Raw genomic sequence first — 27,610 nt, 5'->3', positions numbered from 1 at the left:
GCACCATCACTGACCTTTCAGAGCACTCACAATGCAGACTCTATCATAAAGTCTAAAGTTATTTATTATCTCGAACAATGTGGACTTGGAGTCTAAATAAGACTTGGAGTCTTATTTTTCTACCTCTTTCTTCAATAAATATGCTGCCACATCAGCAAAATACCATAAATAATATGTAATTAAGTATCTTGGACTCTTTGATAGAGTCTTGCATTGTGAGTGTCCTTATTACCTGCAACTGGCCAACGGATGTGCCTGCCGTCCGTCCTCATATTCGCAACCATGATCCGAGATCTGAACCTATGGTGAGAACAGCCGGACCAGCAAATGCATGCAGTGTTAAAGGTGTGAAATAAAATCTGCAGATTGAATGTCTCGCAAGTACATACAGGAAGCTAAACGAGTCGATAGTTCAAGCACACAGAAAACTGCTGAGGAATGCTCTTCTATGTTTTCTCACGGAAATCCAGCTTAGCCTGCTCATCGCCAAAGACCATGCCGTTCTGCACATTTCAACTTCAAGTTTCAAGATCAAACTCAATATTATTTCAACTCTTCGCAACATCTAACTGAATTATGAAACAACAGTCAAAGCTATCATCAGCATCGTCCATTCACACATGGGAACGTTTCCAGCCAGTGCATATGTTAACACACACACCGATAAAGTTACATCGACAGAGTCAGCAGCATTCTAGCACTTCTCGACTTCTTATCCCGCCTCGAGCAGCTGATCATGCACGCGCAGCGACGGGAACTGACCTACTCATCACACTAATGTCTAAGCTGCAGGAAACGTCCCCAGAATACACAGAAGAATGATAAAAACAAGTTTTGTCCTACAATTGGCTTGGCTCTTCTCTCGCAGTGTACATCTCAACATCTCAATATGCACCAGTAATGAGGAGCTGACACCATAAATATCGCATCTCCTTTGCCAGGGATGCTTCTGCCACAGCATTTTATCTCTTGCGCCTCTTTGATTCAATCTGCAGATGATCAAGAGACAGAACAGAAAGCATATTTTAATCTCTTTAAACCCACATGTAACCATTGAAACAATGCATCCTAATGTACCAAGAAATGCATAGGAAAAAATGCTAATCAAAGTTAATTAAAAGGCTAAAATTTAGACAATGCACTATGACAGACACGGTTAGGCCACTGGTTTCACCATGTGATCGACTGATCATAGCTTATGTTTACCAGAACTTCACTGATTAGCTGTAGTTTATATCATTGGAATGGCAAGGCTTCATATATCTCTATGGTATGCTTTATGTTGCCCATAAGGTACTTCCAACCAAAACAATACTGACTGCGCACCAAAGAAAGCATGTTTCGGATATCTGAAGAGAAGATTGGAAATCAAGGTTTAAGACTTGCTTTGCCAATCATAGATGAGAAAGCATAAAAAATCTTGCGAACATAAAAATCCAATTAGCTAAAAAGGTAATATTCGTCCCCAAAATAAATCAACTTCTAGAGTTGCTCTAAGTCAAATTTTCTTCAATTTGACCAAATTATAGAAGAGAGCAACATTTATGACACCATGAAATATGTGTTTGTATGCCTTGGCAAACCTAGCCTGGGTACCCGCATCAAGCCTAGGCTAACCTGGCCTGTCTACTGCAATGCAAATGGGACCTATTTGGTTGGCTGCATTGGTCTAGGCTGGCTGCACTTGTATTTTGTTTGGTTGCCTGCTCTACTGCCGGATTGCACAATGCTAGCTCACCACCACCTGGGTTCTGCGTGTTTGGTTACCTGGTTTAGGATTCCTTTGGCCTCACCACCACCTGTAGTGATGACCTTACCGCCAGCTCTCAATTCTATTTAAATATGGATTGCCTTCTTAGTTGAACGATACAAATGACATTGCCACAAGCCAATGCTAATGACACATACGACATTACCACAATTCAGTTCACATTCTACCACTCCTAATTGATGAATATGGTCCTTTGCATCATTTGAACTACTTAGCAAACAGAAGCCACATCTGGACTGCAACCACTACCACCAGCAATATGATGATGAGATCTTTGCTGCAATTAACAGTGGGAGGCTTTTCTGGAGCTTTGCAGGTTTCTGCTATAGCTGCTTTGATCTCTGCGGCCTGATCTTGGTAACGTTTGTACGGCAACCAAGTTCGGTTTGCTTCCTCCCAAGTTTTGTATCCCTGGTATAGGTCGCTTGCAAAACCATTCACTTGTGCATGGCAATCCATCCAGTTATCATACACACCAGGATTTCTCCCCTTGAAGACAACATAAAAGCACCACATAGGGTTAATCGACAAAAAATGTCTACATCGCAATCATCAAAGAAGCAGCAGCAACACATCAGAAATTCAAGCAATCATGAGGAGACGGGGATTGAGGTCCGCCATAGGGTCACCAACACCATACAGCACATACCAGTGACAAGAAGAGGTCTTGCCTTGGTCGCAAGGGCTGGCTCTCCGATCTGGACTCTGAACCATGCGAAGAGAGAAAGAGCTGCGGCAGCGGGGAGGGTGAGAATGGGAGGTAACCCTAGCACCTGGACGACAGGGAAGTGTTTGTTCGTTGGCCAAACGAGGCCACTCGGGCCCATGCCAAAAGCTGTGCCGGGGTTTAGCACAAGCCAGGCTTGCTGGAAACGGTGGGAGGGAGCGTCCCAGGAAGCCAGGCCAAGGGCGTTCTTTTGCATTAGCCGGCCCAGGCTTACACCCCTATGCAAGCATCCAAACACACGATTTTTGCATTGGGGAACCCTGGCTAGAGCCTTATGCAGGTATCCAAACACACCCATACTTTCATAGTGTACTTATTGAGTGTCGTAGATGTTGGTACTCTTCTCTATAAAGTTAGCTAAACTTAAAATAGTTTGACTTGGGACAACTCTAAGAGTTGATTTATTTTGAGACGGAGGGAGTAACTTGAACTAGTCACTTTTGAAGTATGCCAAAAACAGCATACGGAATGAAGATTAATACAGATGTTGCACTGAATAATTATGAGATAGTATTGATCAGTGCAAGATGAAACAAAATTCAACAAGATAAATCAACTTGGCGCAAAGAGCTAATTGCAGCAAACATAGACTATAAGCAAGGATGAGCATTTGTAATCGACAGCTCAACACTAAGCACTGATCATGATTAATTTGGGAATGCAGGCAAAACTACCAGTTCTGAAAACATGTTACATGAAAATAAGATCTTATTATAGGATTTAGCCTAAAATCATCTCAAAATAGAAATAAGAAACTATATGAACACAGAAGATTAATAAACAATTTATGCAGTCATGTGACAGAAAACCACACTACCTTAGAATCAGAGTTGGGTGAAACTGGATATGAATTTGAGGGTCTCTTTGCACCATTTTCTTTAGCACAATCCGAGCACATGTAATGATCTATCTTTTTGGCTTGCTCAATGGTCATTCCCATACAAGACGGATGGAACCTACAAGAGTTAAAAGTTGGATACTTAAAAAAATGGTAATAAAGAAGAGCAATAACAGCATACAAATATCAGAAACATAATTATGTCGTTAACAAGTTGAATAAACATCTCCCGTATAATATAGGGGAAAAAACAGGATTATATGTACAAGTCATATCCATGGCACCAGGATGAAGAGGAAATAGTGGTTAGTAACAATAAAATGATATTGGATCCAAACAATAATAAATAATACTCATATGTATAAATGAAAAAAGAGTCTCAACTCTCAGGTGCCGTTTGGATATTGGGATATAGGGAGTGGGATAGGGAAATGGAGGGTGCTGGATAACTTCTCCATCGTTTGGTAAGAGGGATAGGGAAATGAGGCTGCTGTGGGATAGGGAAATGTGTAGCTCATATCCTACCAATTTTATCCCAGCCAGAGGGGTGGGTTAGTGGGTTACACCGGGATATCGGAAGCACAGCCCTCTCAAACAGATCAGTGCTGGCCGTCAAGGAGGAAGCCACCGTTGTTGGCCTTGTCGCCTCCCAGCCAAGGAGGAGACGAAGCCGCCCTCGTCACCGGAGTAAGAGCCACTCTCGTCGCCATAGCTGGAGTCGTCTCCACCTCCCGTGCATCTCGCACTGCTGGAGCAGGCGAATAGCAGCCCCCATCACCTGCAATGCTGGGAGTCCCAGCTGTGCCATGCCACCGCCTGTGCTGCTCGAGTAACTGCCACCCTGGTTGCCCGTGCTGCCGAAACCCTCGGCGCCCGCGCTCCCTGAGCCGCCACTCACCTCACAACGTCCTCGCACATGCTGCTGCGATTCTGTGAAGCCGCGCTCACAGGCGCTGGCTGCCAGAGCCACCGATGTTGGTCAACGCTTGCGGAAGTGTTGGGGATGAGAACGAGATAAGGTACTGCTGGTGGTTGGCAGCGAGCGGATAGGATGACGACACATGTGCGATTTGCTTTTTTAATCTCGTGGGACCCACCTAACCCATACCCAAACTCAGCATTATGTAGAACACATGGCATACATTTATCATGCGACAAAATCCAGAGATAGCATACTCCATGATGTCTAAATATTCTCATAAGCAATCATATTCATGTAGATCAAACATCTTAAAAGCTTCTTTATATATAGAAAAGAAAAAGGAAATGTCAGGTCATGCAAATCCTAAAAACACTGCATGGCACCTTCTGTTCTAAACTCTAATCCAATTCTATATTAGTTCCGTAGTATTCTGGGGAGAATCGCATGTGCCACAATCAGGTTCATATAACTAAGATAGCTGCTTGTCGAGCAAGAAAAACCAATGCGCAACAGGTATAATAAAACAGAACAGAACAGACAAATGCTACGAAATTTTGCAGAAAACCAGTCCTTTCCTTGATCATAACAGTTCTTGAAACTATACTATATATATCTACAAAAGACTATGTAAGCAATACTAGTCAATAGTGAATAGCATATATCTTAGATAAAGACCAAGTAAACACAGGAGCATAAGGCTCTAAGAAATCTCATGTTCATTAATCAATGTTTAGTCTTAATCCTGATCGTATTCCAGATGATTTATACTTTGTCCCACAGTCAAAAGGAAACTAAATAATAGCGAGATAGACTAATTAGTTCATTCTGCACGACAAACTAGGCATAGGGCCAGAGAGCAGAAACATATAACATGTCGAAGAAAGGCAGTTCATATAAGCACCACATAAGCACAATTTCAAGACATGCATTGTTGAGGGGAAAATCTGGAGCTATTTCACAGTGATTTTACCACATAAACTCCTTTCAAAATATGCATTATTATTGGGAGAAAAATGTGGAGTTTTTCATCACAGGATTTTACCAGTCCTTGCATCCTTCGCACTGCACCATGAGGTCATCCGGGTTGTAAGGCATCTCACACTTGCAATACCTTCACATACAAAACGATGCCATAAGACAAGCAATCCCACATTACATCACAAGCAAAGAGACAGTACGAACTGATGACAAAAGGTTAAAGAAAAGGAAGAGCTCGGTACACGGCGACACGGTCGGGGGTGAATGCGCCGGTGCTGGCCTTGTAGTCAAATCGGCAGTAGAAGTCCTCCGGGCCGACGTTGTCGAGCTTGGTGTAGCTCTTGAAGGAGTGAACGATGCACTTGCCCTCAATGGTGTGCGCGCTCTGCGTGTCGAAGTGGTCGGAGAGGAAGAGCTCCTTGGCGCCGTGGAATGGGCGGCGGCCGCCCTTGGCCTCCTCGGGGCGGTAGTACCAGCGCACCCGCACCCGGACGCCGCCGCGCCCGTCCGACTCCATCCGCTCCACCCGCGCCACGTACGGCGGCTTGTCCGTGTCCGCCGGCCGCATCAGCACGCAGTCCCCGACTTCACGGTTCACGCACAGCAGCCGGACCCGTCAGGGCTCAAATCTTAGACAGCATGACGCGACGGCGTCGATCAAGAGCACGGGCGGGCAAGGGCTTACCTCGGACCACCTTGTTGGTGCCCTTGATGGTGTAGGCGTCGACGTCCCGCTTCCCTTGCTTCGTCTTGGCCATGGCGGAGGCGGCTGGATTGCGAGCAAACCCTAGCAGCGCGAGGGTGCAGCAAGAGGTGGGCTGGGGAATGGCCGCGGCTGTCCGTTCCGACGGAGCAGGAGACTGAGGGAGCAGGCCAAGGGTAATTTGGTAGTTTCTGCAGCGATTAGAGTGACGGGGCGTTTGAATCCAAGTGGCGAACGGCTGCTCTCTGCCGTCCGATGGAGGGCTGCCTCTTTGGTCTGCTGGTTTGGACGGCGGATTTGATGGGTCCGCTTTGCCGTTGACACCATGAGCTAGAATGTTCGGTGCTTGTGTGGGCTCTGAGAGTGAACCCATCAAGATATTTTTTTAACCTCTTGGTCGTGATCTTCAAGAATTTGATTGATTTGATTTGATTGATAGGTGCTGGGTGGCGCCGTCCTTTTTCTGCGCCGAAATGCCGGTAGATATATAAGGGCATGTACAGTCCACGGATGCGTTGTCTATAAACACCTCGAGTTTATCATATAGACAAGATAAAAAGACAACACATACAATCATAGTCTATTTTATCGTGTGTAAACTATTTAATGCTAGATTTGAGAAAAAAAGGGTATGCTGTATCTTCCTAAAACATTTCATAGCAACCACACCATGTCGTTGATGACAACGGATGGAATTGAAGCCCGAAATGAGAAGAGGACTACCGAGGAGTCGTTGCTGCCGGTACAGCTGTGTCAGATGCCATAGAAGAAGTTAATGCAGCCGTTGGGCCGTTGCCATGGCCAAGGGGGAAGAGGGCTGCCGCTGAGCAAGATCCACGGCCAAAAGGAGAAGGTCGTTGATGAGCCGCCGTCGATGAGCCAGATCCGCGGCCCAAGGGGAAGAGGGCGCTGCTCAGCTAGACCTACAGCGTATGGAGGAAGGTCGATGCCGCAACAGCTTGATTGAACTTGCCATTCCGCCCCAACGCCGCACCCGCCGTCACTACTGTCGCCGCACTCACTGAGTCTGATGGCGTGCAAAACTCATTTCGCACGTGCCCTCAACTTCCTCCGTGCGTGCGCTTGCATTAGATCCGCAAACTCGTCGACTCGAGTAGTCAGCCCGTACACCGTGTCTTCAGCCGGCGAGGAAATCTCAGAGCACGAGCCCACCCTCGCGAGACGACGGGGAGAGCTTCTCTCCTCATTGAATACAATAGATTAGGGTTGTTTTCGCGGTACTTGTCCCATTAAATTTGCACTAAAATTTGTACAAAATTCGAATGGTAAACGTTTTTGCTTTGGGTGGAGAGAGTAGATAAAATTAAAGACATCCTCAACTATAGTATCTGTTTTGTGGTACTTGTCTCATTAAATTCACACTAAAAGATATACAATAAGAATATAAAATATGCAATATTTTATTCAGATAAGGTACACGGTACTTAGGCCTTCTTGCACAACTTTTCGAAGGATTTTGTCAAACGCTAGCTCATGAAATAACTCTACGAAAAAATTGTATGGAAGAAAAATTATTTTTGAAGGAAAAAGTGTTTTTATATGAAAAAATAAAGCCATCTAAAAATTGCTTCAGTGATATTTATGTTAAAGCTTCTTGCAAATATAAGCCCTGCAAAACAGGATCTAAAGGTCTTGTTTAGTTCCACTTAAAATTCAAAAACTTTTCAAGCTTTCTCATCACATCGAATCTTGCGGCACATGCATGGAGCATTAAATATAGATAAAAAAATAACTAATTACATAGTTTGTCTGTAATTTACTAGATGAATCTTTTAAGTCTAGTTAGTTTATGGTTGAATAATAATTATCAAATACAAACGAAAGTGCTACGGTCCAAATCAAAAAAAAATCTAAACAAGGCCAAAGTATTGATGAAATGTATCTGATTGCTCAGATTTTGTTCTCAAAACTATATATATCGAGATTTAAATCCTTACTTAAATAGGTGTCAAAGCTGTACTGAGATTTGAATCCTTGCTAAACTGGTGTTCTATGTTTAGGCTTCATTTAGATTTAGCGCCTCAAAAATACTAAAGAACAACGTAGTATAGTACTCTTTATTTTTCTCATTCAAGTGTAACTTGGCTTATTGAACTCGACGCAAAAGTGAAGCTCACTGGATCCTTATCTGTATATAGCTTTCTAAAGTATTTCACTTGAATTTATCTGTTAGCAGTATTTTTCTCTCACTGTAAATCAGCAAATAATATTTTCAGTCATGGTTTTTTAAGAAAGGAATAGACTTCCGTTGCAGCTGATGTTGCTATAGTAGCATGTTGAGAGGAAATTGAGACTCTTCACTTGTCTGAAAAATCATGATTAAAAGTACTATTCGTTGATTTGGCTGCCGATAGCTTTTGGACAGCATCCAAATGGGTCGTGCGTCTCTTTTTTTAGCTATAGGAGCAAAACTGATATAACTAATTAAGATGTTCAATAATGGCCTTTTGGCCTTAGATCCATAGCTACATCAGGCGCGCTACGCTGCACCCGCATGATAAACATTTTCTTTTAGTTCTACATACTTAACACGTGAAGCATTTCAGTTTAGTTAGGCCAGTCTCAATGGAGTTTATGAGGAGTTTCATGCACATTAAATATACTGTCACATCAGCATATTTGGAATTTTTACATGAAACAAGTAGGAGAGAGGGGATACGTTTCATCCCCACGAAACGAGCGTACACCGTTTCCAACAACTTGAAAAGCGCGTGAAACCAGCGTTGAGGGGGAAAGTTTCATCCGAGCGATCCCATGCTCCAGGCGTGCGACTCTGACTTCTCTCCCGCGCCGCAACTGATTCCTTCGCGTCGCGTGCTCCAGGTGTGCGGGAGATTTAACTTTTTACCATCTTAACGAGTGACACCTCCTCAGATAACATCTTAACGGTTGCCAATATATTTTTACCAGCTTATAGAGAACATAGATACAAAAATACCACGACGATACTGAGTCATCATCCACATGCGAAAAGACTATCATGCCCTTTCCTTCTTTCTTTCGCCCAGGCCATAGATTAATGAATGAACAGTTAGGATAGCTGGAGGCTGAGATACGTATACTTATATTTTTTAAAAGACATTTGTTATTTATTTTTCAATGGAAAAAGAGCGCATATGATGTCACCATGACGTCATGGCTGAAGCAAAGCACGACGTACACGTCTCAACGGCCTCGGGGCTCTCCGTGTCTACGGCCGTCGAGGGCTCTCCGTGACTACGGCCGCGGCAAAAGGCAACAAGCACGACGTGAGCATTGCGCGTAACGCGGCGTGGCCAGGGTGGAAGCCGACGGTGGCAACCTATCCGGTTCATGGATGCGTCCGCGCTGGAATCACCTCGCTGCTGTCGCCTAGTGACACGGAGATGGGCAGATGGCTCGGCTTGGCACTCGGCACCGGCCTCACCCAAGCGTGCGCCCTGAATTTGCGTGCGTGCGGCATGGGAGCTCTATTTCGGCTTCGTTGTCCAGCAAGCGGCAACGAACAGGGCATGCAGGATGGGGCCGGGCCATGACGAGAGCAGAAGGCGCCGGCCGCCCAATGCATCCGCCCGCGCCGCCGCGTGCGCTCGTCGGTAGCCCCGCGCTCGCCCGCGCCTCCACGTTCGAGAGCCGGCCGCCCCACGCGCTCGCCCGCTCGGCCACCGAGCGCGCCCGCTGCACCTCCGCGCTCGTGTGCCCACCCGTTCCCCGTGCTTGCATGCCAGCCGCTACACTCGCCAGCCACCGCCATTCATGGTGCCTACCTCCGCCAGCTAGCCGCCACCGTTCATGGAGCGCTCCGCCGAGGAGTTCGCCTTCGGACAGGGGCTGCCGGCATCCGCATCCCATGCTGTCGGGTCTACCCTCACTTTACTGGAGCTCGAGTCCGTCATGGTGCGCTGGTGCTCGTGGCCTGGCAGAGCCACCGTGGCAGGGACTATAGATTCCCAAACGGGCCAAATTTAGCGGGCTGGCACGGGCACGGCACAAAAAAGCCTGATCCGAAAACGGCCCGGCACGGCCTGCCTCGTGCCTGTGCTAAGCACGGCTCGGCACCGTGCCCGTGCTTGGGCCGCGATGGCAGCACGGTGACACGGCCCGGGCACGGCCCGCTTAAACGGTCGGCACTATATAAGGCGCGCGCCGCGGCCGCCCCTCCTCCACTGAAACCCTAAATCATTTCCCCCCTCGGCCGGCCTCTCGCCCTCTCCTCTTCCACTCGCTCTCGATGCGGCGTCTCGTCCCCGGCTGAAACCCTAAATCCACCTTCTTCTTCCCTTCGTCCGGTGAGAAGCAAGAGGGCCACGGCAGCTGATTGACACACGGATCTACATCCCCCACCCCCTTCTTCCTTGCTCCAAGTCAATGTGAATGTAACCTCATCCATCTCCTCTTATCCTCTCTCTCTCTCGTCTCCGTCGTCGACGCCGCCGTTGCCGGACTCCGGCAGGTTCGGTGCTCTGCTTTGATGCGTTGAGGTACCAGGGTGCCGGATCTTGGCGACGACGTCCTCGCCGTTGTCTCTGGTGCTCCGTCAAGCAAGGTGAGTCGTAACCCTAGATCTCGTTAGGGTTTGGATGTTCGTTAGGGTTTAGATCTCATCAAGCAACGGTTTTAATTCACTCTTTTGTTTTGATGTTGATTAGGATTTGGCGTTGAGGGACCGGAGACGGACGAGATGTCAGAAGAGGATGAGATCGTCGAGATGACCGGAGACGATGAGGACGATCTCTTTGGGGATGACGAGGAGCTCTTGGGCCGTCGTGCTGCCGAGGAGCTCTTCGAGGGTTCTGCTGCCCACCCACATCCCGTCGACGACGATGTGGCCCCAATCGAGGTCCATGCTGCTGACGGTGCTGCTAACGGCAACGCCGGTGCTGCTGACGGCAACACCGGTGCTGCTGATGCCTGCAGCATTAGGGGTAAACGCCCTTCTACCTCAAAATGCTGGGAGGATTTTGAGAAGCTCTTCAAGAAGGTAGATGGTAAGGAGATCAGGTATGGCGCTCGTTGTCTTCATTGTCGTAAAGAATACACTGGGTATTCTAGATTTGGAACTAACCACCTCATGCATCATATGGACGTTTGTGAGAAGAAAAAGGAGAAGTCTCGCCTTACTCAGTCCCACATTACTTTCACTAAAGATGGTGTTGCTCGTAACTGGGAGTATTCTTCTGAGGTAACTCGTGTTCAGCTTGTTCGTTTGCTTGCTAGACTAGACCTTCCTCTTAGACTTGGGGAAACTGAGGCATGGGAAGAATACATACGCATTGCACATAACCCTAGATTTAAAGTTGTTTCTAAGCAAACTACTGGTAGAGATTTACTTAAGTATTTCAATGGTAAGCGTGATGCTCTGATAGAAACTATGAAGAGTAGTGCTATTTCTTCGGTTGCTATTACTTCTGATATCTGGTCTGGAAATGCTAAACAATATTACTTGTCTGTTGTTGCTCATTATATTAATGTTGATTGGCAACTTGAAAAAAGGGTGCTTGGTTTAAGGCTTATTGATGTGTCACATAATGCTGAGAACATTGCTGATCGTATTAATGTTGTGCTTAATGATTATGGCATACAAAACAAAGTTTTTTCTGTAACTTTAGACAATGCTTCTGCTAACACTAAAGCCATTGATGCACTAAAACCTATACTTAAGGAGTACTTGGGTGCTGATTTGTTTTGCATCAATGCTGTGCTTGTCATATCATAAACCTGATAGTGAAGGAGGCTCTTGTTCTTGTTACTCCTATGCTTGATGCTTTTAGAACTGCAATATCATGGCTTAATGCTTCTAACCAAAGAATTGCTGCATACAAAAGTTATATATATGATGATGATGATGATGATGATGATGATGATGATGATGATGATGATGATGTACTTCTATTTCTGCTACTACCTTGCTTCATGCAGCAATTTCTTCTTCATCTACTGGATCTGAACTCACATCCTATCTGGATTGTGACACTGTCAGTCAGTATGATGATGACTTCAACCTCTTGCATTGGTGGCATCAACATAAACTAACTTATCCTGTTCTTTCTACCCTAGCTAAAGACATTTTTAGTGTGCCTGTTTCTACAATCTCTTCAGAATCTACTTTTAGCACAAGTGGCAGGATCCTTGAAGAACAGCGGCGAAGGTTGAATCCTGAGACTGTGGAGGCACTGGCATGCATCAAGGATTGGGAAGCTGCTGAATCAAAGCTACAACATATGGTGAAGGACAAGAACTGGAGGCTGCCTTTGAAGACCTTTATCTTGATTAGTCATTTCATTTATGTAATGGTTCTGTAATCTTAAAACTCTGGATGTGGATGCTTTGGACCTTGGTTGATGTAATGAACATTTAATTTGGGGCTGGCTGCACTCTTTTTCCCTGTCTAGGGTTTCTCACAAGGGTGAGTTTTACCTAGACAGGTTTTTAATGAGGCAGCCATTGCATAGCCCCCTTCTTTTGTTATGTTTGTGTCTTTGTGATCTCTGCCTGTTTTTCTGTTTTCAAATTCTGAGAAGTTCATTGAATTTGCTATTTTTTATGAGTTTTTTTGCATGTTTTTGTAGTGTTAGTGCCTGGACATGACACTACACTAATGTTCACTGGCGGGCTGCCGTGCCCTTGGGCACGGCACGACACTAATTCTCGCCCTTAGTGTAGTGGCCGTGCCTGGAGCTCGGCACGGCACGGCTGGCACGCGTGCTTGATAGGGCCGTGCCAGCACCGTGCTAGTGCCGTGTAGCGACGTGCCGCCTGTTTGGAAAACTATAGCAGGGACAGGTGTCTGGGTGTGTGCAAGAGGAGGTAGAGGAAGGGCAGGACGAACATTTCACTTACCCCTGCTGACTTGGATTCAACCTGAAATGCGGCGCTAACGTGCCACGTCGACAAATATGGTATTTTTGTATCAATTTTCTCAGTTTGCTGGTAAAGTTGTATTGACAGCCGCTAAGATGCTATCTCAGGAGCTGTCACTCGTTATCTCTATCTCTACGACTAAAAAGACCCGAAGGTCATCGTCTCCGGACATAATCGCCCACCTCCTGCGGTTATTGCCCCACAAGCCCCTTGGTCGCCCCCTACTGCGGTTAGTGCCTCCGCGCCCCTCGTCGCCCCCCCTTGTGAGCTCCAATCCTCCAAGAAATTGCGGCCCCTGCGCCCTTGCCGTCGACGTCGCTGAGCTCCCCCACGCCACTCAAATCAGCAGCTCACCACGCGAGGCCCTGGGGCGCCATCACGCACCACATCCGCCGCCGCTGAGGAAGGGAAGAGAGGCGGTCGCGCACCACATCCGCCGCCTCCCTGCCCAACTCGGCCCCATCCGCCGCCCAATTCCGCCCCACCGCCTTCCTGCACAACCCAGCCCCGCCCACTGCCCAGCTCCCTCCTGCCGATGGCTCCCGCACAGTCCGCAGCGGGCGTTGCGGCGCGGCCCGAACAACCGCCACCGCTTCGGCCTCTGCACCTCCCCATCTGCAGAGTCGAAGTTTGGCTGCTGGTGCCCCATCGCTCACAGCTACCCCAGTGACTGGTGCGGGCAGCGGCGACTCCTCCCCTATCCTCTGTTGCAGTCTGCTTGTCGCGCTCACCCACGTCCTCCCAGATGCTCACACATAGTGTTGAGAGCCCGAGGTCATGAGGAGAATAGTGGAGGCGGCATCAGCCACGAGACTGGCGAGGCCGAGGAGGTGGGGGGCGCGTCCAGCTCGTGACGAATGGAAAATTTGCAAGAATAGGGCCAGCAACTAGAAGAGCATGGTAAGGATCGAGATTCTAAATAACTAGAGCATGATGAATGGATTGGAGCATCATGAGTAGTTGTGGGGAGCTGGGTAACTCGGTATCGCTTGCTGAAATGGTTCTAAATTTTCCTGAAAAATGTAATTGTATTTGCCTGAAATTTGGTCCCAAAACTGCATTCCATATTCTTAAGTGTCGTCTCGTCGAACCTTAGATTTAGTAACTGTTCTTCCTTTCAGCTAGGCAAGTGGAGCATTTGACCCTGAAGGCGCTGCTGCTCAAAGATGCATGACATCAGTCAAGAGGTAATAGCTGAATCATGTCAAGATTTACTTATTACTTTGTTTTGGCAGCACTGAAATAAAAGAAAAGTCATCAGTTAGGAATGAAAAAAGATAACCAGGTCACTTTTTTTTGTTGTGGTACTGCCTTTTTCTTGAAATGAGTCAACTGGTTGTATTTATGTTTGCTATTTACATACTACAACAGGTTGTTTGGTGAGGATCTGGCAAGGACCAGGGCATTTTGTCTATCCTTTTCATATCAAATCAATTATGCATCATTATTAAAAAAATGTTTAGTTGTGCATCCTCAGATGTTTCATATTTTCAGTTATCACTTGTTAGTACTCTATCCTAATTTAGGATTAACATGTGCATCTTAATTCTTATGGATTTCGGGGTAATGTATTGTTCCTTGATGACAGCGGATGATCTTCAGATCACTTTTTCATCTTGTTTCAGCAAAAATTGAAAGTGGCTCAAGCTATATTCTGAAGAACCCTTCATGTAGAAGCTAGGAGATTCCTCCCCCTTCTCCTTATGATTTTTGTAATTCAAGGCAAAAGCTCAATTATTCTTTTCAACCTGATGTTGCCTTTGCTTTACATCTGAATCATGTCACAATGTATTCATGTGCCTTTACAGATATTACATGACCATCTTACAATCAAGCCTCATGGTTTTGAAAAAAAAGTGTGCCTACAGTTCAATTTGTGTTCATGAGAGGGATGATAAGAATGTCGTCCCTTCAGGCCAGGAACGCTCAAGGTCGTAACCTGCCACAAATTGAAAGACTTTTATGCCTATAAGTACATTTTTGCAGCTTGTATATCATAGCGATCTCAAAAGAGGCAGAAAACATCTTTGATCTAATTCAAATGTTTCATTACCAGTCCTTTTGGTCCTTCCATGTGAAGGATGGTGGATGCAAGAGATCAACCACTTACAATTCAATAGCAATAACCATGCCTATATTAGGCACTATATGGTTTTGACTGTTGCTACCATTGCTGATTTGTTGTTTCCACAACAATAGGCATAGTAAAAAAAAGAAAACAAATATAGTAATAGGGCAACAACTGCTACGTGCCGTAAGTATCTTTACTATTACAAATTACAATGTTGCCCCAAATGGAAAGCTATGCCTGCCTGATGGCCATGGAATCAATACCATCTAACATACAGAAGTGCACATCTCATTTATGACTGTATTTTTTGCTGTAATGGATTTTTGTTCAATGGGAGATATCTGTCCACTGAAATCAGTTTCATCTCTACCTTATGATATATCTGCAAAATATTGTTAGTTGTGTAATTTTTGCAGCTCAATGGTGATAAACTTGAGCGACCAGGAATGAAAAAATTTTAGCATATGAGTACATTTTTGAAAAAAAGAGGATATTCCATTTGTCACTGCAAGAATTATACTGATATAAGTCTTCAATTGTACTCTAATCACAAGCGAGGTTGTAAAATATTAAATGAGATCCTTTAATTAGGAGCATGCATGTCTTTTGATATTGCCTTCATTTGCTATAAAAGTATGAGGATCTCTTATTTAGTATAATTTTGCTTGAAAACATATTTTGTAATTTTTGTTGGTTCCACACTTCTAATCATAAAGGAAAAAAACAAATATTTTGACGACCATTTGCCTACATGTGTTGCATCGACTATTATGGTGCTATGCTTATGTTTTTTAGAGTTCCTATTTTGTAATGAAATATATATAATATTATCATGTAATCTTTCTTTTAACCCGTTGCAACGCACGGGCATTCAACTAGTAATGGTAAAAAGTTAAATCTCTCTAGGTGCGCGCCATCCTTCCCATACAGCAGAGGCGAGCAGGTTGGGAGCTCCGGCGACACCAGGTATAGATTCAGCACCATGGATCCGTTGAGAGCTGTGGATGGCGCCCTGCTTCCACCGAGATGCATGGCTGACACTACACCATGACCCACTTTTCCCTACACTCATGTGTTGGCAAATCATAGGTTGTAACAACACGTTATGTGTTGGCAATTGTGTCATCTTTTAGCATCCCCTAAACTGTCGCCAAAGGTGTCGTAAGGCTACATCTTAAATGTCGGCGTTTCTCCTCCCAACGAAAAAAGTGTCGGCAATAATTTGCAAACAAGAAAACTGTCGTCGTAGCCTAATGAAACCACATTTGGAGTGTCGTCGAAGGGTGGACACAGAGGTTCCCATCTCCCTTCAACCTATTATTAGAATAAAAAAAGAAAAAGGAACCCTTCAACCTTATCCCCACATGCCCCACCCACCACACAGGCCAGCGCTGCCCATCTCCCTCCCTCCGCGCCGCACACTTGCACGCATGCCTGCCATCCTCGCGCCGTCCATCTCCCTCCACGCCGCGCGCTCGCATGCGGCACGCCGCCTCCGTCTTCTCTGGCCTCTCTCTCCCAACCTCCGCTCCCCTACCTCAACTTCTGCTCCTACCCTAAGACGTCGCTCTCTCCTCTCGTTCAAGGCCAGTGCCTCAATCCTCCCATCATCCCCAAGATCCATCATCGAAGGAGCCCGTGAACGTGGATCTATCCCCAAGATCCGCATCCAAAGGAGCCCATGACAAGGAGGCCTAGCCGGAGGAGCCACGACGCTGCTCCATATCGGCAGAGAATCTATGATAGCCGGTGGCAGGTTGTTTTTTTCCTCCTTTTTTCATTGCAAAACTAGATCTAAGGTCTAATTTGAGTTCTTCCCCTTCCTGCATTTCCCGTAGATCATATCTTGTTGCTCTCCGATCTATGTTTGGTTTATCGAAGGAAATCGCCTGGAACCCTAGAGCTGCTCGAGGAAAGGAAGATCACTAGAGACTGCACCACATGGAAGATCAATGGGGCTGCAGATAAGGAGGAGGTTTATTAGGTATTCAAGCCACTAGATTTGTGTAGTTGTGTTGCTACTGAATTTACCTGACCATTTGTGAGTCTATAAATTTATTTAATATATACTGCTTTGTGCTTTGGTTCTGTACTGCAGATTATAACAACTAGAACCGTACTATTGAAGCACTCTAGTACACAATAACACTATAAAGGTGAGCAGTTCTTCATACATTAATTTCTAGATTGATTATTCTCAGTTGAATATTTATAAATTATTTTTCTCATTATATTTTTGCTCAATATTCAGCAGTGTGGTGATGCTTTAATTTAATATCAAAGTCAAACTTAGTGTAAGGTGATCATGCCTTAATGTAAGATGTGTTGTGATGCTTTAATTTAATATCAAAGTGATCATGCCTTAATGTAAGATAAGATTATGCTGAGACATGGAATATACATTGTCTGACTCTGATTTCTATCTTTAGAATGAGCAGATCCGAAAAGGTGGAATAGGACTATCAGTTAACTAAGATGGGTCTTTTTCTTCCTTAACTTACCCTAAATTGTTGCAATTTTATAGCCATGGCGTACATTTGTACATATATGATTAGATTGTTTTAGCTAGGCATGGCCATGTTTACCATCGATAGGGAATTTTAGTTTCCAGTAGTGGTGGTGGCCTAACTTCTCTATATTCTTTAATAAATGATCATTATATTTTGCTGGTTAGTAATATATTTGTTTTATACTAGATGAAGGATGACAAGAAGTCACCTCAGCACTCAAAAGATGGTGGCACAGGAAGGACATCACAGCTTGAAGGTATTTAGTTGAACATTTTGACTTGTATATGTGATCCGAACACTGTTTGAAATGTGGAAAATCAATGAGGCTATGTTGGTTGGCTGCATTATATCAGTTCTGAGTATTTTGCAGAGCAACCAGCTGGATTCAAGATCTTGCACACCACACAATCCATCAGCTTGCATGTATATTCTTTTTATACTATGTTTGCAACTTTTTTTACTATGATGGCAAAGTCCACACTGATGGGAGTTCATAGTCTCTTTACTTTGGTCCTTTATGCGAGAAAAAACATGTTGTGTTTATTCTATAAATAAAAAGTTTGAGAGAAGAAATCTATTGAACTTTTAGACGTTGCAAATGGAAGTATAAGTTATTCTCCTCGCTGCACTATATCAGTTCTGAGTATTTCTTTCTTTCTTGTGCATGTTGCAAAATATCCAATAAGGAAGCACTAAAGGATTCAAGGCTTCGATTGTTCTTTCTACCCAAGTCATCACCACCTATAGCTTTGAAGTAAGTTTACTTTTGCTCAGGTTGTATTCATGTTGATGTCCTGCGGTGAGATGATTTTTTTAGCACTAAGTGTGGTGAAATTGATTTGATTTGGACAATTGTTTGGCAAGATTTTCTATATGTATTGTTGCATGTACTATGATCTACATCCTGGATCTCTATATCCTGCTAGAGACTAATCTACATCCTGGATCTCTATATGTATTGTTGCATGTACTATGATCATCACTTGACTTGTTATGTATGGTCATCACTGGACCTATATATGTATGCCTCTATGTACCATGATCAGCACTTGACCTGTTATGTATGATCACCATTAGACCTATATATATATATATGGCTCTTTGTGCTATGACCATCCAGTTGGTGTATGTATGGAGATCTGATATTTTAATTCTGATTATGTGAATTTGCTCGATTAGTGTGATGTGTATTTATTAAAATATTCAAATTGTATCTACACCCAACTATCTGCAATATAGCTTTGCCGACACTTCTACTGTTGGACAAGACATGGTTTATGAAACATCTTGGAAACGGTTTCGTTAACATACGAACTGTCGGAAAATGTCCAAACTGTCGGCGTAGGTCCAAACTGTCGGCAAAGGGTTCACTGTCGGTGAAAGTTCAACTGTCGGTGTAGGTACGAGATTTGGCTACACAATAAGTGCCAGCGATGCCATTAACTGTCGGCAAAAGTTTCGCCGACTGCTTCTACCGCGACTGTTTGTAAATTGTCGGCAAAACCTTTTGTGAGACGTTAAGTATCGGCAAAGGTACCCTTTGACGACAGTTGTAAGTGTCGGCAAAGCCATGTTGTGTTATAGTGTGAATCGATGTGGGGCAGAGGGCCATCGGCGCTGAGTCGGTGCTTGTCGGCTGAAATCGTCGCGGGGTAGGCGCAAGGTAGAGCTGAATCTACGCACGGTGGGGCTTCGACGGGGTGCGACAGGGTGAAGTTGCCGGGCGAAAGGAGCCATGCCTGCAATGTATCACTAAAGAAAGAAGGACGCCCGGGACTCTACCTCATCTCTCTCTTCACGTACGCCGGCTGCAACCCAGTGACCACAAGGAAATGAATCATTGAATCTGCAGTATCCGGTAAGTTCATACCCGAATTTAATTAGTTCGTACTACATGAGTACAGAGACAACACACTGATTTTGATTTGCCTGTTGATCTTTGTCCGTTTGCACATAGGATTGATTAAAGAGTAGCTTCTAGAAAAGAGAGTTTATGCGTATATTTGCCGACAAGAAATACAAAAGGTTATAAACCATATTTCTTTGCCAAACTGACTATGTTTGGTTTAGATAAAATTTCAGGCTACACAATTTACATGTCACATTAGATCACAGCACCATATAGAAATTAAATGAGTAAAGTCCACCACCGGTCCCTAAACTTGTATTAATGTGTCATCCCGGTCCCTAAACTCGCAAATCGACCATTTAGGTCCTCAAACTTGTTCGTCTGTATCATCTCAGTCCCTAAACTTGTTTAGTTGTGTCATCTCGGTCCCTAAACTTAGAAATCACCCGTTTAAGTCCTCAAATTTGTTCAGTTGTGTCATCCAGGTCCCTAAACTTGATTTTAAGTCTCATCTGGGTCAAAACAAAGTGATCTAAAAACTCTATATTAAAAATAATTCATAACTTTTAATATGTACTCGAATGAAGACAAACTTTATATCAAAGTTGTAGCCCTTAATGCGTTCTACAACTTTATAGTTGAAATGTTTTTTATTTAAAGTCGTTTAATATCACAAAATTTAATTTTAAATTTTAAATTTCTAGATCCAAAAACTTTTAAAAAATATTTTGGGACCCCAAAAGATTTCAATTTAAAAACTTTTCAACTACAAAGTTGTAGATCGCATTGCTTACTACAAATTTGATATAAAGTTTATCTTCATTTGAGTTCATACGAAAAAGTTATGAATTATTTTCCTATACAGAGTTTTTAGATTCGCCCTGCTTCGATCAGGATGAGACTTAAAAACAAGTTTAGGGACTAGGATGACACAACTGAATAAGTTTGAGGACCTATATGGGAGATTTCTAAGTTTAGGGACTAGGTTGACACAGCCGAACAAGTTTAGGTACCTAAACAATCGTTTTGTGAGTTTAAGGACCGGGATGACACACCCAAACAAGTTTAGGGACCGGTGATGGACTTTACTCAAATTAAATGATGCAGCTTGCCTATGAAAATGTGAAACGAAATTGTACATTGAGAGAGCCAGTTTCACTCCTCAATTCAACTCTGTAAAACTGACGTGGCAGTCTTGGAATTTGGGTAATAAAACTTGCATTGAGACTGCCTGAGCAGGGTCAGCTGGCATCGTTTTGAGCAAGTAGCGGAAACCCGAGTAATGCATTGTCCATGATTAGCCTGAGTTCGTCGGTTTTCTATTATCGTATTGACATTTGCCACGCCACGAATATCATTGCAAGATAATTAAAACAGACTGCTCATGCACTATGATCATGGCGACTTTGCTGTGCATTCTTGATAACTTTGAGTAGCCGGACTGGAAGATGAGAGTGGATGCAGTAAATGCGAGGAGACTTCAAGAAAAATAAATGAGTTTGAAGATCATTTAACCTCCTAGAGATTGATTTATTTGTAGATAAATTCTTGTGCTAGAAATCTATTTATTCAGAGACACATTCTTAAGCTGGAAATCTAGTATGTTGAAACATTCATCATTTTTATATGCAGGACCCACATGACAGTGAATCAAATATTTTTTCCTCTCTTCATAGGTGTCTCTCTCCCTTGTTGCAGATGCAGCTCACTGCACGGCTCGGGTGGTGTGTGGCTGGTGGCGGCGGCTCACTCAAGGATGTGGGCAACATATGACGCAGCTTGTTGACTCGTGTAGGCGCAACAGCTTAGGGCTTGTATGCCAGTGAGAAGGGAAGTAAGAAAGGGATTGAGAAAATATGTCGCTTTCTTCCCTTTCATTTGGAGAGAGGAGAGATTTTGAGGGATTCGGAAAATTTTGGAGGGAAAGAGAATTAAAAAGAGAATTTGATGGAGCTCTTTTGTACTTAATTTTCTTTATTGATAGTTATATAGAAAGAGTGTTTGGCTAAGTTAGTAAGGTCTACTTGGTCTAGTTGTGAGTTATGGATAAGACAATGTGACTATGGGCTGAGCATGTTCGCTTATCTGAAAAATTATAGTTGAAAGTATTGTTCGTTGATTTGCTGTGAAAAGAAAATACTACTGAATGCCTACTAAAAGTATTATTCGTTGATTTGTTGTGAAAGAAAAACACTGTTGAATGCCTGATAGATTCGCCATAAGTTCAAGAGAGCATGAGCTACATGCTGTAAAAAAATTATAAATTATAGTTTAGAACCCTCTCTTTATTTTCTTGGGACAGGTGTGAAACATCCCCATTTCTACCTAATCTTGAAAAAAGCCGAAAGGCACAGCTATGTAAACTCTGTTTTAGGAAAAAGAGAGAGAGGCCTTGTTTAGTTCCGAAAAGATTTCGGATTTCGGTACTGTAGCACTTTCGTTTGTTTGTGACAAATATTATTCAATTATAGACTAACTAGGATCAAAAGTTTCGTCTCGCGATTTCCAGCTGAACTGTGTAATTAGTTTTTGCTTTCGTCTATATTTAATGCTTCATGCATGTGTCACAAGATTCGATGTGACGGAAAATCTTGAAAACTTTTTGCTTTTTGAGGTGAACTAAACAAGGCGAGAGAGAGAGAGGGGTTCTCCACGACCACGATGGAATTTGTGGAAAGAGTTGCTCATCAACGCAAAGCCCACGGCTTCCAATGACCATCGATTTCTCACTCGACGGCGAGGATAGCTGATCGCAGCCGCCCTTCGTTAACTGGCAACTCACCTCACCCACCAGCTGATCGAACCTGTACTGTACCCGTGTACCGGCTTCTTCCAGCCGCCGCCGCCGCGGAACTCGGAAACCCCAAACCCCAACGCGGCCGCCGTCGCTGGAGATGGCGGCGTACCTGAGCATGGGTGAGGCGCACCGCCGCATCGGCGACTACCTCTCTCGCGTGACCAACGCCATCTCCTACTCCGACGGCGCCGCGCTCGCCTCCCTCCTCTCCGTCTCCTCCGCGCCGGCCTCCACCCCGCTCTCCGACGCGCTCGCCGCCTTCCCGGACTTCCCGCGCCTCGCCGGAGACCGCTTCCCCCACCTTGCCGACTTCCTCGTTCCGTTGCTCCGCGCCATCCACTCCCACTCCGTCCAGCGCTTCGCCGACGCCTACTCCTCGTTCGAGAAGGCCTCCAGGTTCGTTCCGCCGCATCCTCCCGATTCGGTTCAATCTATGGGAGTTTTCGAGGATGTGACGTGTTTTTTTTTTTTTTGGTTGCAGCGCGTTCCTGCAGGAGTTTAGGAACTGGGAGACGCCGTGGGCGATGGAGGCGATGCACACTGTGGCGCTCGAGATCAGGCTAATCGCTGAGAAGGTGAGCGGAGGTGGCTGATCTGGGTTTGTAATTTTTTTTTGGTATTTTGGCTCACGTATTCTGGTTCGTATCTTGGTGTAGGCAGATAGGGAGCTTGCTACGAATGGAAAGAACCCCGACAAGCTTCAGGCAGCCGGGTCCTTTCTGATGAAGGTTTTTGGCACACTAGCGGTATGTTATCATTCAAAAGATTTTGTTCAGTCTTATTAATCATAATTTGGACTTTTAAGCATCAGTTGAATTACCAGGACAGTTGTGAACTGCATTTGTTAGTTGTTGATTGTTGTGCTAACCAGCTAGGCTTGAATAGTTTGATGTTGGGATTATAGAGGAATAAAACTATCATTTAATGCAAAGGCTTGAATAGTTTGGGATTATAGAGGAACAAACTATCATTTAATGCAATGTCTTATCATTTTTTGATTCATTAAATTATTAGGAACTCCATTGAGGAGGTTATTTTAGTTAGAAATCTTCTTGGAACTTATGTGGCTATCCCTTCAATTTGGTCTTTGATGAATCACTAGCAAATAGTATGGCTGTGTGTTGGAACAAAAAAAAAAAATCTTCATATGCCCCTATTCCAATAATAAACATGGTCGATGGTCCAGTATTTTTCTTTTACCATGTACATGAAAAAACCACTTTAATCTTAGAGGAAAACCATCTATTTATGAAGAATCACATGACAAGTCCAACTTACAAATAAATAATTGATTGCCCGCACATTGCTATGGTAAAATATTAATTGCAATAGTTTGAATTCACTGAGTTTTTATTTCTGCCATTATAGTTTCTATTGCTTTCAGCATATATCTCTACATATTTGCTAGAAATCATAGAATCTTACTTAACTTAATATACTAGCAAACTTGATCGGTGTTGCAACAGGAATATATCAACTTGTAGCTCAAATAATAAATATCCTTTAGGCTTACTACTACCAGGATCAAAACATGCATAACATTAGGCAGGAATAAGAAGTGACTATTATTCATAGCTTATCTCAAAGAAGCCAAATACAAATGCCCCAACAATCATTTGTTAGGAACTTAGCATAGAGATAGAGATGGTATGGTATAGAGAGAGAGAGAGAGAGAGATATCTACTTTTACCATAATCTGTGCTGTGATAGCTATTTTCTGCCCAATGTTTCAGGTGAAAGGACCTAAGCGTATTGGAGCACTCTATGTTACCTGCCAGCTATTCAAAATTTACTTCAGGGTAGGATGATTTTTCTTGTAAAGTTTTGTTCTGGTATATGTAACTTTTGTAATTGGGTTCTAATTGAACATAAGGTAGTAGTAAGTGACGGAGTGTAGTATGTGCACTAGTGCATCAGTTCTATATTTTTTAAGTTACAAGCTCTTGAAGCTGATGATGAAATGATGCAGCTTGGAACAGTAAACCTTTGCCGTAGTGTCATAAGGAGTATCGAAACTGCAAGGAATTTTGATTTTGAAGATTTTCCAGTGAAAGACAAGGTGAGATGAACATAGTTTACATACATGTTTCCCTCTCAGAGACTTATTCAGTTATGTTGACATTTTGTTGCCCCTTGTGATGGTACAGGTCACTTATATGTACTACACTGGGCGGTTGGAGGTGTTTAATGAGAACTTTCTTGTTGTAAGTTCTGTCTCTCACACATGTGAACTTATTCATGGTTACAAACTACGGTGATTTGAACAACAAAGCAGCAAAACTGCTTACACCAGATTTTGTTTAATTGGACCAGGCAGATCAGAAGCTAACTTATGCTTTGATGCATTGCAATTCTCAAAGCGAGTCAAATTTGAGGTACTTTTGTTGCATCGAGTTTTCTGGCTTGTGGTTTTACATACTTGTTTAGACTCTAACTTGTGTTCCATTTTTAGGAGAATTTTGAAGTTTCTTATCCCTGTAAAGCTTTCAATAGGTGTACTGCCAAAAAGGACTCTCCTGGAGCGGTACAATTTGCTTGAGGTATTTTACTCGTACTTTGATTCTTGATTAAGCTGGAATAAGTTCTAGCACTCAATATATGCTGTAGAATTGAACCGTCCAACTTTTTCAACCACAAAACCAAGCGAGCACTGTTTTAGCCTGTTTAGACAGCATTTAACGCTATATGGCGGTGCACCATTTCTGTTTAATTGCCTGTTTTATCCTGTTTAAATGCCTATTTTGTAAACTTCACAAGTTACTTAAGTAATGTCTTAATCACAAATTGTTTTGTGACATCTGAAGAAATTTACATGTGACAACCTATCAAGTTTGTTTGCTTCATGTTGATGTATCATATTGATTTTACAACAGTTATAGATAGGATAAATTGGTGAGGATTGTGAAAATTCATTCATTTATACATGACAAACAGTTTAGCCACATATTGGCTACACTTTTGAAGAAATCTAAATCTGTTTTTTCTTTGAGAAAGTTTACAAGTTATCTGAAGGGTACAACATTTCTTAAGTTTACCGTAACTTTTATGTGGGTGTATTTAAAAGAAAGGATGTGAACTCGTAAGCCCTCTGAGAGTGAGACCTGCTACATGCATTAGGAACGGCCCTTCTCCCATCTACCGTTGTCACCAGTGTTCTACAAACTCGTCTACCAGCTGTTTACTTGGTTCAAGACAAGCAACAGGTGTCCCCATGACACCCAAATTATGCTGTGTAACAACTACTAGGTGGGTTGACCTGTCTGAGTACTAGTTAATGATCACTCTGTAGGTCCTGAGTCCTGACTGATTTTATTCACATCACTATCTATTTATCATTAATCAAAGATCAAATATGATATTTTCTCTTTTCCCTTAGTTGCCACAGTGTGTGTTCCCTTCCGTAACTTCAGAGAGAAACATGCCAAGTTACGGAAGGGAACACACACTGTTTTAGTTTGATATCAAGCTGATTGTTTTGGTTAGTGACTGGCTGACTGCTATTTTGAATTCCCTTGCTGATCTGCTGGTCGTCTCGTTGACAGCTATTACTGTTCTAGTTGATCTCTACTTGCAAGTTTGTTTGATGGAAAAGCTTCGTAGTCGTTACTTCTGCTAAAATATGCCTTTCCATTGTAGGTCTTATTTGGTTTTGTGAACATCTTTGCCTCGTTTTTAATAATGCTATAGTTACTGATATATGGTGGTCGCCCCTGCTTTTTAGTAGTTATTTAAGATTTGCACAAGTGGTAATATAACCTTTCAGTATGCAGATGTTGTAACTGCACTTAAGAGAGGAGATCTCAGGCTTCTCAGGCAAGCTCTAGACAGGCATGAAGACCAGTAAGTTGATCTGTTCCTCTGCTTAAAAAAAGTTCCATTCCTTTAGCCATCTCTGATAGCTTATTGTTTTGCAAGATTTTTGAAATCTGGCGTCTACCTAGTATTGGAGAAACTTGAACTTCAAGTCTATCAGAGATTAGTTAAGAAAATGTGAGCACAGAATTAAACATGTCATTGTGTACTTTACATTCTATTATGACTGACTATTTTTGCCCTGCTATTCGTTCACAGCCATAACATTCAGAGGCAGAAGGAACCAGCCAAGGCACATCAAATTAAGCTAGATGTTGTCGTAAGAGCTCTGAAATGGCTTGAAATTGACATGGATGTGGATGAGGTGCTTTGAGAGTACAATAGTTTATGTTATGTTTTGCTTCTTATGTCTCTAATAACGTTTTTAACATAGTTTGTCACCTTGCTATCAGGTGGAGTGCATCATGGCATGCCTCATATACAAGAACCTTATAAAGGGTTACTTTGCTCACAAGAGCAAGGTCCTTGTCCTCAGCAAACAAGACCCCTTCCCCAAGTTGAACGGGAAGCCTGTTTAAACACAATTGTTGCCGAGAATCCTGTAATCCCCGTATACAGAGATGGTTTCCATATTGACTGAAACGCCTGTCTGACAAAGACATTTGTATTTAAGCACCCCTGGATGTAACCTGTATCAATGTACCATTATTGCCTAATGGCCTTCATTTTCTATGCGCGAATGCGCTATGTTCATGTTTAGAACATATTTTTTCGTCCCGTAGCCAGATCAGCAAAATGACTTGAAGCAGTCAAAATGTGATCTGGCTTGAAAGTGTACATGGATGCATAGGTGCGTTTGCTTCAGGATTGGCTTAGTTTCTAAAATTTTTTAAAATTCATCGTCACATCGAATTTTTAGACGCATCGAATCTTTAGACGCATGTATGATATTTTGGACTTTTGTTCCCGCTTGCTTCGCCTAACCGCTTGGGCCTTGTTTAAGCCTTGTTTAGTTCCAAAAAAATTTGTAAAATTTTTCAATTTTCTCATCACATTAAATCTTACGACATGAAGTATTAAATATAGATAAAAAATAACTAGTTATACACTTTATCTATAATTTGTGAGACAAAATTTTAAGCTTAGTTAGTCCATGATTAAACAATAATTACTAAATACAAACAAAAATGTTTTAGATAAAACAAAAATTTCCACGAACTTAAACAAGGCCTCAATTTTGGTCTCTGCCATCTTAGAATAGTGCTGTTACTGTGTTGCAATCAAAATCTCAGGATCTTCTGCAGTGCATTGCAGAGGTTCTGAACTTGCAAAAATATGTAAAGAAATTATCACATAAGGAGTACTGTACGAGGAAAGGGGAAATGTGTTTTTTCCAAGGAAAGGGGGAAGTACGTCGGTTGTGCATTGTGCACCATTGGTACATCCAAAATCCACTGCACGATGCAGTTGGTTACCGCTGTACGTACGTCGGTACGTGCACGAGCTGTGTTAGCCTGTCACCCAAATACACCTCGGGTACTCTACGTCCATGCAACGTAAAATACATTCATTGGCCATCGCGCATCTACCGTGGCCACTAGTACGTACTACGGTACTAGTACTATATAAAATACACTAGCAGCCGCCGTGCGGATGATGAAGAATTCGCTACAGAACAAACAAGCAAAAAAACGAGCCGTGCAAGAAATTAGGACGAAATCATCCGCCATGAATTTAGGTGGACCACGAGAACGTGGTACAAGATCATGA

The 27,610-nt window shown here is 43.3% G+C and overlaps 2 protein-coding genes and 2 long non-coding RNA genes across 8 annotated transcripts; 3 read left to right on the top strand and 1 right to left on the bottom strand.

Moving 5' to 3' along the window:
* LOC8056218 (chromatin remodeling protein EBS) lies at positions 518-6,133 on the bottom strand. 3 transcript variants are annotated; one of them, XR_002450472.1, is made up of 6 exons: positions 5,922-6,130; positions 5,479-5,821; positions 5,301-5,369; positions 3,316-3,454; positions 1,207-1,349; positions 518-989 (listed from the first exon to the last, which is right to left on the bottom strand). XR_002450472.1 is itself a non-coding variant. In XM_002460129.2 (5 exons), exons 1-5 carry the CDS (start codon positions 5,992-5,994, stop codon positions 963-965), a joined length of 651 nt encoding a protein of 216 aa, XP_002460174.1. In that variant the 5' UTR covers positions 5,995-6,125; the 3' UTR covers positions 518-962. The 3 variants fall into 3 exon arrangements, 2 of the variants coding, with proteins under 2 accessions (XP_002460174.1, XP_021310370.1); XM_002460129.2 differs by lacking the exon at positions 1,207-1,349 and having other exon boundaries at positions 5,922-6,125; XM_021454695.1 differs by lacking the exons at positions 518-989; positions 1,207-1,349 and adding an exon at positions 1,359-2,260 and having other exon boundaries at positions 5,922-6,133.
* Positions 16,491-18,632, top strand: LOC110433136. 3 transcript variants are annotated; one of them, XR_002450539.1, is made up of 6 exons: positions 16,491-16,627; positions 16,753-16,855; positions 16,970-17,027; positions 17,568-17,637; positions 17,752-17,804; positions 18,072-18,632. It is a non-coding gene; the product is annotated as an uncharacterized LOC110433136 (long non-coding RNA). The 3 variants fall into 3 exon arrangements; XR_002450538.1 differs by having other exon boundaries at positions 18,068-18,632; XR_002450537.1 differs by lacking the exon at positions 17,752-17,804 and having other exon boundaries at positions 18,068-18,632.
* On the top strand, positions 18,784-21,338 carry LOC110432159. Its single transcript, XR_002449567.1, has 2 exons — positions 18,784-19,239; positions 20,929-21,338. It is a non-coding gene; the product is annotated as an uncharacterized LOC110432159 (long non-coding RNA).
* On the top strand, positions 22,014-26,604 carry LOC8056217 (enhanced ethylene response protein 5). The gene is made up of 12 exons (XM_002462287.2): positions 22,014-22,423; positions 22,509-22,602; positions 22,684-22,773; positions 23,761-23,826; positions 23,997-24,086; positions 24,175-24,231; positions 24,341-24,402; positions 24,480-24,567; positions 25,791-25,867; positions 25,943-26,017; positions 26,099-26,204; positions 26,293-26,604. Exons 1-12 carry the CDS (start codon positions 22,125-22,127, stop codon positions 26,416-26,418), a joined length of 1,230 nt encoding a protein of 409 aa, XP_002462332.1. The 5' UTR covers positions 22,014-22,124; the 3' UTR covers positions 26,419-26,604.

This window comes from Sorghum bicolor, chromosome 2 (assembly GCF_000003195.3).
Source record: "Sorghum bicolor cultivar BTx623 chromosome 2, Sorghum_bicolor_NCBIv3, whole genome shotgun sequence".
Classification (NCBI taxonomy): Eukaryota; Viridiplantae; Streptophyta; class Magnoliopsida; order Poales; family Poaceae; genus Sorghum; species Sorghum bicolor.
Note: the sequence above shows the minus strand (reverse complement) of the source record. Positions and strands in the feature narration are given on the sequence as shown.

Excerpts from the sequence above, each read along its gene's own strand:
- LOC8056218 (XM_021454695.1), bottom strand. The coding sequence starts at position 5,994 with ATGGCCAAGACGAAGCAAGGGAAGCGGGACGTCGACGCCTACACCATC. Across the intron at positions 5,822-5,921 it reads CACCAACAAGGTGGTCCGAG|TCGGGGACTGCGTGCTGATG; the intron begins GTAAGCCCTTGC and ends TGAACCGTGAAG. Across the intron at positions 5,370-5,478 it reads ACCCCCGACCGTGTCGCCGT|GTATTGCAAGTGTGAGATGC; the intron begins GTACCGAGCTCT and ends TTGTATGTGAAG.
- LOC8056217 (XM_002462287.2), top strand. The coding sequence starts at position 22,125 with ATGGCGGCGTACCTGAGCATGGGTGAGGCGCACCGCCGCATCGGCGAC. Across the intron at positions 22,424-22,508 it reads TCGTTCGAGAAGGCCTCCAG|CGCGTTCCTGCAGGAGTTTA; the intron begins GTTCGTTCCGCC and ends TTTTGGTTGCAG. Across the intron at positions 23,827-23,996 it reads TATTCAAAATTTACTTCAGG|CTTGGAACAGTAAACCTTTG; the intron begins GTAGGATGATTT and ends GAAATGATGCAG.